Source organism: Aquarana catesbeiana, linkage group LG02, assembly GCF_042186555.1.
Source record: "Aquarana catesbeiana isolate 2022-GZ linkage group LG02, ASM4218655v1, whole genome shotgun sequence".
NCBI lineage: Eukaryota > Metazoa > Chordata > Amphibia > Anura > Ranidae > Aquarana > Aquarana catesbeiana.
In genome coordinates, this window is record NC_133325.1 from 105,572,124 (window position 1) to 105,587,837 (window position 15,714).

The 15,714-nt window shown below is 44.4% G+C and overlaps 1 protein-coding gene across 9 annotated transcripts in view; it reads right to left on the minus strand.

Annotated features, from left to right (window-relative positions):
* Positions 1-15,368, minus strand: part of NBEA (neurobeachin) — a 919,734-nt gene extending 904,366 nt beyond the window's left edge. For 5 of the 9 annotated variants that reach the window (XM_073613326.1, XM_073613320.1, XM_073613322.1 and 2 more), the window contains exon 1: positions 14,676-15,365. In XM_073613326.1, coding sequence (XP_073469427.1) covers positions 14,676-14,879 — 204 coding nt within the window. In that variant the 5' untranslated portion in view covers positions 14,880-15,365. Of the gene's footprint in view, positions 1-14,675 lie in introns of all 9 variants that reach the window. The other 4 variants (XM_073613318.1, XM_073613319.1, XM_073613325.1 and 1 more) reach the window with 2 other exon arrangements.
* Positions 15,369-15,714: the final 346 nt, after the last annotated feature.

Consider the following 15,714-nt stretch of genomic DNA (forward strand, 5'->3'; position numbering starts at 1 on the left):
CTTGTCTGTCTAGACAGTTTTATAAAGGTGAACTAACCCTTTAGAAAAGGTTCCCTTGCAGCACCTGGTGGCTTCAGGCACAAAAACAAACAGCCAATTCATAGTGTATGGGCCTTAGCGCCTGTGTGAATGAAGCCTAAAACATGCTGAATCCAGTGACACTGACGCTAAGGTAATAGTGAGACTGGGAGAATACAGCCCTAATGCACCACAGTTCCCCGTATGGTGCTCTTTGTGCCCAACGCAGCCTTGATTACATGTGCTGAATGCGAAAGCAAGGTTGCACTGAGACTGCAGTAACAGTAATTCTAATCATCTGATGGTAAGGGATTGCATAAAACTAAAAACCCAAAAGGGTTCAGAGCTCCTGCATCAGGGCACAGAAAGCACATGTGAAGAGGTCTGAATTAGAGAAAGACGAGGAGTCGAGGACCTGTGTAATGGAAATTTGTAAGTTCTGTCTATAATTATATTCTATTTTGTATGTATTGCACACTGCCCTCACTGTGCACACAGCACTAATAATGTTTTCAGTACATGTTTGCATCCTTGCAAGTCCTGATTAGAATTAGCCTGCCTATGTAACGCCCCTTGTTACCATAAACGTACAATTGTAATATTAATGTGATACCTACGTAATCATGTGTATGAAAAACTTCAATTGCGTCATTAAAAAGAAGAACAGTTATTTGGAAAGATGCTGAGCATATCTTTTGTGTCTGTTCCCTACTGCAGTAGTTATTAATTCGGAACCACTAATCAATATGAGGATAGGAGTTGCCTATCATCAAAATGTCCAACGCACCTGCTTGTCTACTCCCCCCACCCCCCCCCCCCCAGCCCCCCTTCTGCTGCCACATTTGGCACCTTTTGAAGGGGAAAGGGGTTTTGACAGGTAGTCGCTCCCACTTCCACCTCAGTTCACCACGGAGAATTGAGTCGGGAGTTCAGCCCCTTTCTCCTCACCCCCGGCAGCGGGCCCGTTCACAAAGTTCAGCATGCTTCGCGCAAGTGAAGTAGGAAACCGTCCATGAAGCCTCCAAACTGCCAATTTCCCTTAGTCAAGATGGCAGCATGAGCACCCGACACCGGATTGAAAAATCAGCTCAGGTGAGGACACTGGATTCATGGACAGGTAAGTGACCTAATATTAAAAGTCAGCAGCTACAGTATTTGAAGCTGCTGACTTAATTTTTTCTGAAGGAGCCTGGAGCTCCTCTTTAAGCTGGACATACACTGTTCGAATTTTGGCTGGTTGCTGACAAACCGGTTGAAATTTGCTCTGTGGGTGGTCCAGTCAATGAAACAATGAAAAGGAGCCAGGTGGAAAACTTCTGGATCAGAAAATGGCTGCACCCAGTCAGATGCAGGCAATGTTGGGGTATTCTGACAGCCACTGAGGGCAGCTGTCAAAATACAATAGCTTAACAGGGGGGTTCCTCTATCCGCACTGTACAGCGTGGATAGAGGAATCTGTTTAAGCCTTTCGCTGCCAGACCCTGTGCTCCATTTTTACCCTCAGGTGGACAGACCATTTTTGCAATTTTTCCTTTGCTCTTTTATTTTTCATTTCAAGCTTTCAAAGTTTGTAAAAGACACCCCAACCATATATTTTCTAAAAGCACATGGCCAGTAGAATAAAAATAAAGTGCTACTGATTTCTAAGGTTCCATGATATATTTGCGCAAATGTTTATCAAAAAAATATTTTTACTAAAAATCCACTAAAATCATTATTAGCAGCTAAATACACAGCAAATTTTACAAAATCCCTATAAATAAAAAAGTTTAACCTGTATTGAGTTAATAAACAAATATTTGTAATTTTTACATTGCGCTTTTTTGCAAAATTATGAAAATCGAACGTACGCAAAAATGTAAATATCCAAATTTCTCAAAAAATCTGAAGGTTTTCCTTTTTCCCTTACAGCTTTAAGAATTTGTGAAAGACCTCAAAAACTACATATTTTCTGAAAGCATATGACCTCTAGAATAAAAAGAAGGTGCTACTGATTTTTTTAGACCCCACGGCAGTTGCGCAAATGTTTATCAAACTAATATATTTCACAAAAAACACACACCATTATTAACAGATAAAAACACAGCTAATTTTACAAAATTCATGCTAAATCCCTACGAAATATAAAAGCTTAAACCTGTATGGAGTGAAAATCGAACGTACCCAAAAATTTCTCCAAAAAACTGGAGGTTTTCATTTTTCACTTACAGCTGTCAGAATTTGTAAAAGACCCCCAAAACCATACATTTTCTGAAAGCACATGGCCAGTAGAATAAAAAGAAGGTGCTACTGATTTTTAAGGCAGCGTGATATTTGCACAAATGTTTATCAAATCAATATTTTCGCTAAAAATACACTAAAATCAATAGCGTACATAAGCACAACATACCAAAATTCCTGTTAAATTGCTACTAAACCATCGTTTACATGTGGCAATCTAAAGTTGTCTGCCCATGGAGGGACATGGTTACCCGCACAGGTGTTCCATTCATCCCCATACAGGCAGTCCCATTTATGTAAATTGGGATGCAATGGCTGCACAGGCATCTGACATCCGTGTGGGTACACCACCCCAAACCAAACAGTGTGAGTTCAGGGACATGCATGTGGACCTACATGGATGTAAAATTTGGGGGGGGCTGTCACCATTGAGGCGTGAGTGCGGGCAGACCTGGAGGGTCTTACTATGTTTGTTTGTTTGTTTTTTTCTTTACTTTACATTTTTTACAGTTTTTTTTTTTTTTTGGGGGGGGGGAGGGTTTGGTGAGATAGAGAGAACAGACCCCATATCTCTTTTTGTGAGACAGAGGAAGGGACTGAAGATTGTCCCTTTAACTGTAGCACTTTACATGAATAGATGGAATCCATATAGAGATTCCATGCATTCAAAAAATGACAGTCTAATACATTGTAACACTCGCGGTTACAATGATCAGCTGTCAGTGGATATAGCAGTGATTGCTACCTATATCCATTTTAAGGGGGGGGGGGGGTTGGTATACACATGTATACCAAGCCTCAACTTCACCCCCACTGCTCCCCCCCCGCACTCTCCAAGCTGACAGATCATAGGAGATCTGTGCTGGGAGAAGCTGCAGGCGGCGGGAGGGAAGGAGAGATGCCGCTCGGAGCAGCCATGGATCGGGGGTAGTATGGGGGTGATCAGAGGTATTGGGGGGACACGAACCTGGCAGTGGAAGGGTTAAGCTAAGGCAGGCCATAGATTATGCAACTTTCTTTCCTTCCACCACAGGTTGGTTTGTTTAATCCCTCCCGCAGCACTGTGTTCTACAGATGGGGAGCCTTCCCTGCCAGGACTCAATGAACTTTCACCCACATTCATAGTCCTATACTGTACTGACTACCCTGTAAAGTGAAGATGTGTTTACTTAAGGGCGCTCCAGTTTAGTCACATGATCTCCCCTACAGCCGGCTTCAGGGGAGAGGAGGGAACAGCAACAACTGTGGCAATGCCACCCATAGACTTTCTATGGAGCATCTTTTGCTTGCTGTCCCTGCTCTTCCCTGAAGCTGGTGCTGGAGCCAATCACATGACGGGATTGGCACACCCTCAGATTAGGGAAGTATACACATCTTTCTTTTATAGGGTAGTTCATATAGGGCTTAGAATGAGGGAGGGAGTAGGTAAGGTTAGTCTGACCTGAGTCTTTGTGCCAACACTTTGGGGTACATGTATAACTTTTTTCATACAGCTCTCACCCATGATTCACACATTTTTTTCCCCCAACTGAATCCATTAGAAATTAGCTGAACACATTCTCTAGATTTTTTTTGTACCCATTATATATTTGGAGCAGAATAAAACCACTCACGCCAAAATGGCAGCAGAAGTGCTAATGGGTAAAAAAAATAATACCCTTGCAGTGCGCCCCCTTCCCTCCATTCCAAATCCACATTACAAGAGTTAAATGCGCATCGCATCTAATGTCTAGTACACAGGATGAGAAAATCTGACGAAAAATACAGTTTTTGGAGCAATCGTCTGAGCATATGGTCGTTAGTACACAGCATTTGAGAGCCAATTATAACAGTTCTTGCAAAATTATCCAAAGGGACGAGCATGAAAATTTCTCGTTAGGTAACAGAACAAACTAAATTTAATTTATTTAGAACAATTTTTGCTTGTAAAAAAAAAAATCAAGTGCCCAAGACCACGCATGTTCGGAAAATTAGGTAGATATTAAATGATCGTGAAACCTTGTATTTTGTCTTACAAGAATTTCCGTAACTCTAGTAACCTATTTGTTTTTGATAGGAGACTAGCATGCATTAAAAAAAAAAAAATAAATAAAAAACCAGACGATCATTCATCCGATATTCTCATTGTGTGTACCAGCAGTGGTGGCAGGTGGTATATTTTTTTTGGCCGGGGCAGCAATCCGTCCAGCCGACACCACCACCCGAAAGCCCCCCCCCGGTCGGGTCCCCGCACTTACTCCATCAAAATCACGGGCTTCCTCCGAGCGGCAGGCCTTAGCGTCTCCTCCTTCCCCGGCTTCACGCAGACATGGTTTCCCCTGCGTTTCCTCCCTCAATGGCCAATAGGATCGCTTCTCCTCTCGGCCAATCGGGTCTCAGGACCAGCTTCCTCAGCTGCAATTGGCCGGGAGGAGAAGCAGGAAGAACATAACGAATATTAATTCACTATGGTCACACAATTGGATTGGCTCGCCCCGAGCCCACCCTTTTTTGAAGCCAATTAGAGCCTCCAGCTCTAATTATGTGCTTCTAAAAAAAAGAAAACCTCCCATTGGAATCCATGCGTCTGGCACCCTGCATGTAAATTAGGGGTCGGGCGCATTACATTGTGCCACACTGGACCAAGTATGCAATATAATTCAAACTTAAACTTCAACGTTAAATGCCTTTTATTGTCATGCAAAATTAAAAATGACCACCTTTTTAAAAAAAAAAAAAAAAAAATAGGAGAACTTCTAGTCTCTATTTGTGCAGATCTGATTTTGACATCCTAGAACAAGTCCACCATTATGCTCATTAATGCCATCACACTGCAATGTCTGTATTCATCCCACTGTGTAATAAGCACACTAAAAGGCACTGCAGGTACAAAAGACAACAGACTGCCTTACAAACCTAAACCGTGATCCTCTAAAGATGGATTTTGTGTAAAAGGCAGTCAAACATTTGGAACGACCCATCAAATGGAAGCAATGAACATTTTAGGCAAGTGGCGAATAATGTGCTCTGGCTGTTTCATAACGCTCGGCGACACAAGCAGTCTGTTCTCTTTCCAAGTAAAAGGTACCATAAAACAGATTCGTTTATTTCCTTACGTCATTGTATAGCAGCATCCTAACCACAATGCATTGCTACTGCAGCTGCTCTCCAGACTGATTAGCTTCCTGCTGATAAAAGCATCACGTCTCTCATTGGACGGGCAACACACAATGCATATTCAATACACGCGGCGAGCAGATACATTCCAATTACTAGAGCATGTCACAAGCAGAAAATCATTTATTGGAACAACTATATGCCCATCAAGATAGTCTTCCCTATGCCTGTCCTTGTACATAAAGAAAAGCTGGCATGTTCTACTGACAAAACTTAACCATAAACAAAAATAAAATACAAATATAACACAATTCACAATGATCCGGTACGCCAACAGACTTTGCTTACTGACAGTAGACGGCATTTATTGGAATATTCTTTTGGTTGACAAAGTATTCCCATTCATGCTGTTTCATTCAGAGAACCGGTAAGCATGTGTATGTATATAGATATCTATATATATCTATATACACACACAAATTATATATATATATATATGATAGGAGATATCCTCTGCAGTTTTTATTTTTTGCACTATTATCAAAAAAAAAAAAGACCGACAATTTAAACTTTCTGCTATAAATCATATCCAATAACAACATTTTAAAAATCTAATTTCATCATCAATTTGGGCCAATATATATTCTGCTACATATTTTTTGTAAAAAGAATTCCAATAAGCGTATAGTGATTGGTTTGTGCAAAAGTTATAGCGTCTACAAACCATGGGATAGATTTATGGATTTTACTTTTTTACTAATAATGGTGAGTGACATTGTGGCGGACAAATCTGATACTAAGTGACAATTTTTGGGGACCATTGACACTAATATAGTGATCAATGCTTAAAAAAAATGCACTGTCACTGTACTAATGACACTGACAGGGAAGGGGTTAACATCAGGGGCAGTCACTGTGTGCCTAGGGAATGTTTACTAACTGTATGGGGGGGTGCATTAACTGTGTGAAGACAAAGAATGGCGATCTGCCTTGTTTACACAGGCAGACCACCGTTCTGCTGATCTCTGGAACAATCCCTGCTGATAGACTCTTGCTGCGTCCAATCACAGCGGGAGCGGGTCACCAGCAGCGTGTGCGCCCCATACCCGGAAGTGTCAGATCACATACTAAGTACGTGATCTGGCACAGAGCGGCTGCCCTGCCGCAGTATATCTGCATGGGGGGGTTGCCAAGCAGTTAAACAAAAGGTGAACTTCACTTTTAACACAAATCTGGACAAATAGCAGGAGCCACATAGCCAAATGCCCCTAAAAATTTCAGCTGGCATCTAACTTTTGAGGTTTTCTCTAAATGTTGTCAATGTAGGTGGCGCCTAAAAGAAAAAAAAAATCCTGCTGGCTCCTGATTTCCAAATGAATTTGTCCACTCCAGCCTTAAAGTATCCTTCACACAGCACTGCATGGCTAACTCATTCAGTTGTGGCATGAGGGCTGTGGTTAGGTCGGCGACAGTGGGATGGCAGTGTGATGTGCGTTTCAGCACACCGCACTGTTTACTTTTTCTTTTATAACTTTATTTGAAGTGTCCCAAAGTGACATTTCATACGTCTCCACATAGAAACCCATAGTCCAAACATTTATTGAAGCAATCACATCACAGTATCACCGTTGGCCATGCTGGACCTTTAGGTGTGCTGAAAACATATGCAAGGTACATTGCACTACAAGGCAAGTTTTAGTACATGGGCATCCAAAGCAATACAGAAGTGTATATGAAAACAGCCCTATAGTATACTTCACAATAGCATAGCACCAACACTAAGGTGTTGCACAAGTACTTCTACTCGTGCAAAGGCTCCGATACTAAAACCAATACCTTCAAGAGTCCGGTGAGATTTTGTTCAGTGGTTCAGGTGTAAAACTGTTAAAGTGTAGGACATTGGAAATCACATCTGAACCTGACTGAAAATCGTACCTGACTCTTTAAAAAAAAAAAAAAAAAAAAATCCCACGGTTGCTGGCCGCAGTGCAATTTCAAAAAGAGTCTGGTACAATTTTCAGCTCTGTTGAGGTGCGATTTCCAATGTCATACACTTTAACAATTCACACCTGAAATCGCACCTGAACCACTGAACGAAGTCACGCTGCAAACCGCCCCCGCACATATGTGAACCCAGTGGAGCTGCATGATTCTGGCTAAAATGAGAATCACAATTTTTTTCTTAGAATAAAGATCACAATTCTTGCGGCGTAACATCATCTTTCACATTATACAAAAAAAAGTTGGGCTAACTTTACTGTTTCGTTTTCTTTTAATTAATTGAAGTGCATCCCCCCCCCCCCCAAAAAAAAAAATCACGTTTGAAAGACCACTGAGCAAATCGTGTGACATAAAATATTGCAACAACCGCCATTTTATTCTTTGGGGCAGTGATGGCCAACCTTGACACCCCAGATGTTTTGAACTACATTTCCCATGATGCTCATGCACTCTACAGCGTAGTTGAGCATCATGGGAAATGTAGTTCAAAAACATCTGGTGTGCCAAGGTTTGCCATCAATGCTCTAGGGTCTCTGTTAAAAAAATATATATATAATGTTTGGAGGTTCTAAGTGATTTTCTAGCAGAAAATACTGATCTTAACTTGTAAGCAACAAGTGTCAGAAAAAGGTTTAGTCTTTAAGTGGTTAAACTGACCTCATTTACAGAAGAAGTTCATTCCTTTGATCTAAAAGATACTTTGTTTATAGTTATCTCCCAGCGCTGACAATGTTGATAAAAAAAATAAAATAAAAGCAAATATTTGACAGCTCAGAGTAGAAAACGGCTCTGCACTAACTTGTTACATGAATGAATCCTGTAAATGCTGACTAGAGATCGTGAGGGGGGGGGGGGTTTAATCGAGACTGCGATTTTTCAAAGATTATTCGCGCAGCTCTAGAACCCAGGCTAGGCATCAGTAATTGGTATCACCGAGTACCTGACAAAGTTTTGTTACCCGGTCTTAAAAAACTGGTATCGGTGTATCCCTGCTTCACAATGCATGGAGCCATTTTCTTTAAGAATAAGCAAAGCCTTTCAATATTAATATTTTATATATATATTAAAAAAAAAATTGTATATGACTTAACTTTGACTCTAAAAGCCAGCTAAAAAAAAAAAGTTAGGACCCAGTTTTTTTTCTTTTTAACAAAGCTTTATTTTCAATGACAAACCTCTTCTCTTAGGTAGCCCCAGAGAATAAAAATAGTGGTAGCTCCAATTTTTGTGGCCTGGTGCTAGAATTATTGCACATTATTGCACGGCATGCGCATGGTGATATGTAATGTGTATCACAATCAAAGTTTTTAGGCGTAGGCACCCCAATGCATACGTTTGTACATACATATATATATAAGCTGCATGATTAATCGTTAAAGAATCTAGATTCTACCCCCCTCACGATCTTAACACAGCATTTTCCTGATTCAGTGCAGAGAGTTCTCTGCTGACAGCTGTCAAAAAAAAAAAAAAAAAAAAAGGCAGCCTGTCAAGTTTATCACAGTATTGCTTAGGCAGAGATAAAGAGAAACATTGTATCTTCTGTCCTTTTAGATCAAAAGAATGAACTCCCATCTATAAATGAGGTCAGTTTAAGCACTTAAAGACTAAACCTTTTTCTGTCATTTGTTGCTTACAAGTTAAAATCAGTATTTTTTGGTAGAAAATTACTTAGAACCCCCAAACAATATTTTTTTTTTTTTTAGCAGAGACCCTACAAAATAAAATGGTGGTTGTTGCAATATTTTATGTCCCACTGTATTTGCGCAGCGGTCTTTGAAACGCAATTTTTTTCAGAAAGAATGCACTTTCATAAAAAAACTAAAACTAACTAAAGTTAGCCCAATTTTTTGTATAATGTGAAATATGATGTTACGCCGTGAGAATCGTGATCTCTATTCTAAGCAAAAAAAAATAAATAAATCATGATCCTCATTTTGGCTAGGATCATGCAGCTCTAATATATATTTTACACACACACACACACACACACACACAGTAATACCTCCGATTGCGAGTAAAGCGGTTTACGAGCGTTTCGCATTATAAGCTTTTTTTTTTTAATTTTTAATCCTGACTTGGTTTGCGAGCTTTGTCTCGAAAGACGAGCAGGATTCAAGCCTCTGGGGTGTGCAGTACCACATTTGGCCAAAGGTGCGGGGACGCCAGTGACACTCGGAGCCGTTCGGAAACACTCCGTTCCTGAGTATCTCTGCGCCTCTCCGACGCCCCCCCAACTCTTGCCACATGCAGTACTGCATACAATAGCAGTCACTGTGAAGTGAATTATCTGAGTTTCCATTGACTCCTATGGGGAAACTCGCTTTGAAATACGAGAGCTTTGGATTACAAGCATTCTTCTGGAACTAATAATGCTCTTAATCCAAGAAGGTACCAGTGTGTGTGTGAGAGATATATATATATATATATATATATATATATATATATATATATATATATATATATATATATATATATATATAAACAACACATACAATATATATATTTTTTTGTATGTATTACCATTATGTGTTCCTTTTTCTGGGCTCTTTTTTCTCAAAGATTAGGTGCAGGAACTCCCCCTTTAGGAGTTACTTCGTCTCTGCTCCTACCTACCTCCTAGCACCCTTCCTTGGTTCTGCCCCTACCCACCTCCCAGTACTGCCCCTTTTAGAGAATACGGCACCAAGTAACATTTGTAGTACCAAGTAACTTATATAGAACTTGTTAATGATAACAAGAAAAGCAGTAAAATAGATCCCCTGCAGTCAACAACTATAGACCCCCCAAGCAACAATGGACCATCCACAACCAAATATAGACCCCCCCCAGCAGCAATAACAGATCTCCCCACAAACATCATCAATAGACCCTCCAGCAGCCAGCTACAATAGACTGCTCCCTCAACAGTAGATTCCCTCCAGCGATAACTGACCCCCCCCGCAACATAAGACCAACCCCAACAATAGTAGACCCCCCCTCACCAGAATACACCCCCCCCCTGCAAAAATAGATCCCTTCCAGAGACAAATAGGTCCACCAGCAGCAACAAGACCCCCCACCCACACCCTGCAACCATAGACACTGTAGCACAACCCAGCACCCCTAGCCATTATATAGATTTAGGGCTGGAGGTGCCGGAACTGCGTTCCTGCTGAAAAAATTTTATATATATATATATATATATATATATATTATAATTTTTTAATATACATCTTTTTAATGTGCCATTTCCACAGCATTACATATATTAATCATCCAAGCACGCCATAAATATTAGAATAATTTTGCACGCCTGTGCTGCTGCGGTTTCTGGCTGCATGCACTGGGTCAAATGCAAATCGAGAAGCGTGCACAGAAGAGACAGAAGCAGCCTGCTGCCTCCACAACACCTGACTAAAGATGACAAGATGCTCCAGGCATGAACTCTTCCCCCATCAGTCCCATTCCACCCTACAGGGGCCAATGTGACAGCTCCCAATCCCCCAGACAGTCCGCATCTCATGGTGGGGTGGATTAATCCATTAGTTACAATTGTGTGCTACTTGATTCCTAAGACTGGCCTAATGAAGCAGTTTTAAAACCTTGGCTGTGAGGATTATTGTAATGCTGCCCCGTGTTGCAAAAGACAAACCATGATACAGTATAATGAGCCGGAGCACAATCTATTTGGCAGCACAATCAAATATGAAACAAATGAGTCAGCATTTGGTGCCCCGGCTTCCTAAAACATGGTTCATTCTGTGCCTTGTGAATCGGAATGGTTTAATGCCGTGTCACGGGAGGATCTACATTCAGCAATTCTGTTGTGGTGGTGGGGGGGGGGGGAGACGAGGTCACAGTGACTCAAAGGGAACATATATGGGATTGTGCCAGCAGGCGGTGAAGAACGTCGGAATTGCGTGCCTTTATCAATTTGCTTTAAATCTACCAGGATCCAGTAATAAACCGGGATTTATAACGTTATAAACGCATCGCCACCACCAACAACCTCCATAAGAACTCAAATACATACGGTGTTCTTCCATATAGAATATTTAATGGAACGCGGCGCATTTTGGCTAAGACATCTCCTCTATAAGAGGTCTACAAAGTCACTGCAATACAATACCAGGCCGGCACAGATAAAAGGCGAGTGGCAATGAGGCCTTCTTCGCAAAAAATAAAAATCGCAAAGCACGCGTTCAATTCTAAAGGACATAAGTTCATACAGGCTTTGTCATTTTTATTTCTTTATTCATTAAATTAGATAAAAAGACGGGAGAGCGGCCTATGAGGATGCCTTGATAAAGCCTGGACTCAACGTTCTCCTCCATAATTACAATTTAAGGCTCCAACTAATCAAAGCTTCCTAAGCCTTTGTCATATAATCTGTGAGATGTGGAAGGAAAGGCTTTGTATGTGCATGACACATGTAATGTCAAGCACAGGTTTCCACGCACCCTGATGCCTAATCTTCAGGGATAATCAGATGCATGATCAGACACACTAGCCACGATTAACCCCTCCGCTCCCACGGAGGTGACGGCAATGACAGCGCTGCATCAATCCTCCGGGGTCTCCTTCCACTTGCAAGGATGCCATATATATTTAAAGACATGGAAGGGGGGAGAAGAGGAGCTGCACATAGCTTCCAAGACATTTAATACCGCAGCATATGGGCCGCTCACAGCAACTGCACCCTGGAGGATGCTGCTTTAACCCCTGATTAATCGAAGGGTGTGCAATGTGAAGGAGAAAGCTCAGGGTTTCCCAGATCAGCTGTCACCTGCTGGGAGGCAATGGAGGGGAAAGGCAGCGGCATTATCTACAGCACACAGGCCATTGTGGCCAATGCAGCCGTTAAAAGTGCTAGCTTTAACCCTTTACTAGCTGAGGGAACTGCAAATCTGCAATTCATATCCATCATCAGCATTGCCCAGATCAGCTGTCAGCTTCTGGAAGGGGAGCCTTTTGATCTACGGCACACAGGCCATTCATGGCCAATGCAGCCCCAAAGGTGCCACCTTTAACCTTTCACTAATAAGAGGAGCTGCAAATCTGTGTGACATATCCAATAAGAGATATCCCCAGATTGGGAGTAAAGCATTGAGCACAGGAAGGGGAGCACAGTACAGCCTTATGATCCCCAGTTTAGCCTCTGATGGTTCTGTAAAGAATTTCTAATAGAACATTCAGTGTTATTAGTGACCAGCTAATGGTGAGAGGACGTTGGGCTTCCTGCAGTACGACCATATCCACAGGACGGGGGCCTAGGCACAGATGCCATCCCTGAGATTCCCATGCCTGATGCTAGGAGGATCTATAGGCACACATGCTGGAGCCCACCTGGCACAGATGCCACCCCTAGGAGAAATCCGATCTATAGACATGCACAGGGTACACCCAACCCCTCCTTCCCCAGGAGGACACCTGAGCAATATTGACACAACCTCTCCGGTACAGATGCCATCTCTAGGAGGACTCCGATCTATAGGCGCACACACAGGAGTTAATCTCCGGTCTCCATCCCGCAGGATGGCCTCCAATCTATAGACACGCAGAGGGTAGACCCTCCCTTAGGGTGGGCCCTGGCCTATGGGCACACAACCCCTGGTACAGATGCTATCTCTAGGAGGACTCCAATCCATAGGCACACACTGGGTAGAGGCCGCTAATCTATAGACACACAACCCTCGCCTTACCTAGGAGGAACCAGATGACCTACAGGCATATACTGGGTAGGGGCCCTCCAGGAGGACCCTGTTGATCTATAGGCATACAGGGTAGGACACCAATGCTCTCTGAGCACAGATGGGGTGGTAGCCCCTTGAGAGGACCCCAATGATCTATAGGCATGTACAAGGTAGAGCCCACCTGGGAGGATTACGGGCACACAACCACCCTGGTATAGATGCCATATCTCAGAGGAAAAATATGATCTAGAGGCACATTGAGGGTAGGGGCCCTCCAGGAGGACTACGATCTATAGACATGCGTACGGTAGGATCTTGCCCCCAGGATGACCCTAATGACTTAAAGGCACAAAGGGTAGGGCCCCAATGCTTTCCTAGCACAGCCAGTGAATGATCTATAAGCACACATAGGGTAATGCCCGACTGGGGGGACTACAATCTATAGGCACACAACCACCCCGGTATAGATGCCATATCTCAGAGGAACCAGAAGATCTACAGACATATACAGGGTAGGGGCCCTCCAGGAGGGCTGATTATCTATAGGCACACAAGGTAAGGCCCCAATGCTCTCCGAGCACAGATGAGGTGGTAGCCCCCTGAGGGGACCCCAATGATCTATAGATATGCATAGGGTATGATCATCCCCTCGGGACGACCCTAATGACCTATAGCAGTGATGGCAAACCTTGGCACCCCAGATCTTTTGGAACTACATTTCCCATAATGTTCATGCACGCTGCAGTGTAGTTGAGCATCATGGGAAACGTAGTTCAAAAACATCTGGGGTGCCAAGGTTCGCCATCACTGACCTATAGGTACAATAGGGCCCCAATGCTTTCCAAGCACATCCAGCCAATGATCTGTAGGCACATACAGGGTAATGCCCGACTGGGAGGACAACGATCTATAGTCACGTGTAGGGTAGGGTCTCCCCCCAGGAGATCCCTGGTTATCTAAAGGCACTCAGGGTAGGGCACTCTAGAAGGGCCCAATGATCTATAAGCTTGTTTAAGATAGGGTCATGCCCCAGAAGCCCCCAATGATCTATAGGCACATAGGGCAGGGGGCCCCTAAGGGAATAATAATGATCTATAGGCACAAAATGTAGGAGCCCCCTGGGAGGACCCCAAAAGTCTATAGGCACATACAGGTTAGAACCCCCCTGGATGACTTATCTATAGGCACACATAGATTTGCCCTCCCTTGAGGTCCCTGATGGTCTATATGCACACAGGGTGCACAAACGGTAGGGCCCCATGATGATTTTTTTGATTTTTAAGTACAGACGGTAGTCCCCCCCAAAAAAATTATCCCAATGATATATAGGCACAAAGTGTTGGCCCTCTAATGATCTATTGGAACACATTGTAGGGTCCCTGGTGATGATGTACAGACACACACAGCGTAGGGGCCCCCAGTTATCTATAGGCGGGCAGGGGCCCCAGTGATGACCATAATGATCCTATGGGCACACACAGTGTAGGGCCCCCCAATGATCTATAAGGCACACAGAACCCCAGTCCAGCTCCTGCCCCCGAGGGGCACACAGTGGGCACAGCCCCCACCCCCGAGGGGCACACAGTGGGCACAGCCCCCACCCCCGAGGGGCACACAGTGGGCACAGCGCCCCAACCCCCGAGGGGCACCTGTCCGGCCTCTTACCAGGTTGAGGACGGTCTCCACGATGTCCCGGTTGCTGACTTCTCCGACCTGGATGAGGCCGATGAGGACGGCGAATTTCATCCTCATGTTGCGGATGGGGACGGACGGGTTGATCACCCCGCCGGGGAGAACCATGGAGCCCGATCCTCCCGGGAGATCTCTGTCCGGGCAGCCGACCCCCACCAGCGGCTTGTCACTGGCCATCCTCCCCCGTCCTCCTCCTCCTCGTCCTCCTGGCACGGACAGACTCTGCTGTCTTCTGTACGGATCCTCCAGATAACGGGCTGAGTCACCGGCGATCGGGACACACACACACTACACCTGCGGAGACAGGCACTGCCTAATCCACACTGCCCGGGCTATTACCGCACACCCCCTCCATTACCACCCCGCCAGCCCCGGGCTCCACCGGCTGATAAGGCGGCCTCTTTCTCCTCTTCCTCCTTCTTCCCCTCCTCCTCTTCGGTCGGTCGCCGGGTAACGGGATGGCGGCTGCAGCTGGCTGGCGTTGTTGTGCTGATCAGAGCAGACACCGCTCACTCCTCCGCCATGTTGACGCCCCCTGCCTGCGGTACGGTGAACTGCGCCTGCGCCACTGATGCCCGGGGGCGGGGCCGAGCCCGCCTAGCGACCCCGGGGATGAACAGGTGTGCAGGTACCCACAGCATCCCCCATCCCAGGATGGAGAGGAGAGCGGGGGATGGAGAGGAGAGCGGGGGATGGAGAGGAGAGAGGGGGGTGGAGAGAAGAGAGGATAAAGAGGGGGATGGAGAGCGGAGACGAGGATGGAGAGAGGAGGATTGAGAGGAGAGAAGAGGATGTAGAGGAGAGACGAGGATGGAGAGGAGAAAGGAGATGGAGAGGAGAGAGGAAGGATGGTGAGGAGAGAGGAAAGGAGGATGGAGAGGAGAGAGGATGGAGAGGAGGATGGACAGAAGGGGGATAGAGAGGAGAGAGGGTGATGGAGAGGAGAGAGGAAGGATGGAGAGGAGAGAGGAGGATGGAAGTGAGAGAGGAGGATTGAGAGGAGGATGGAGAG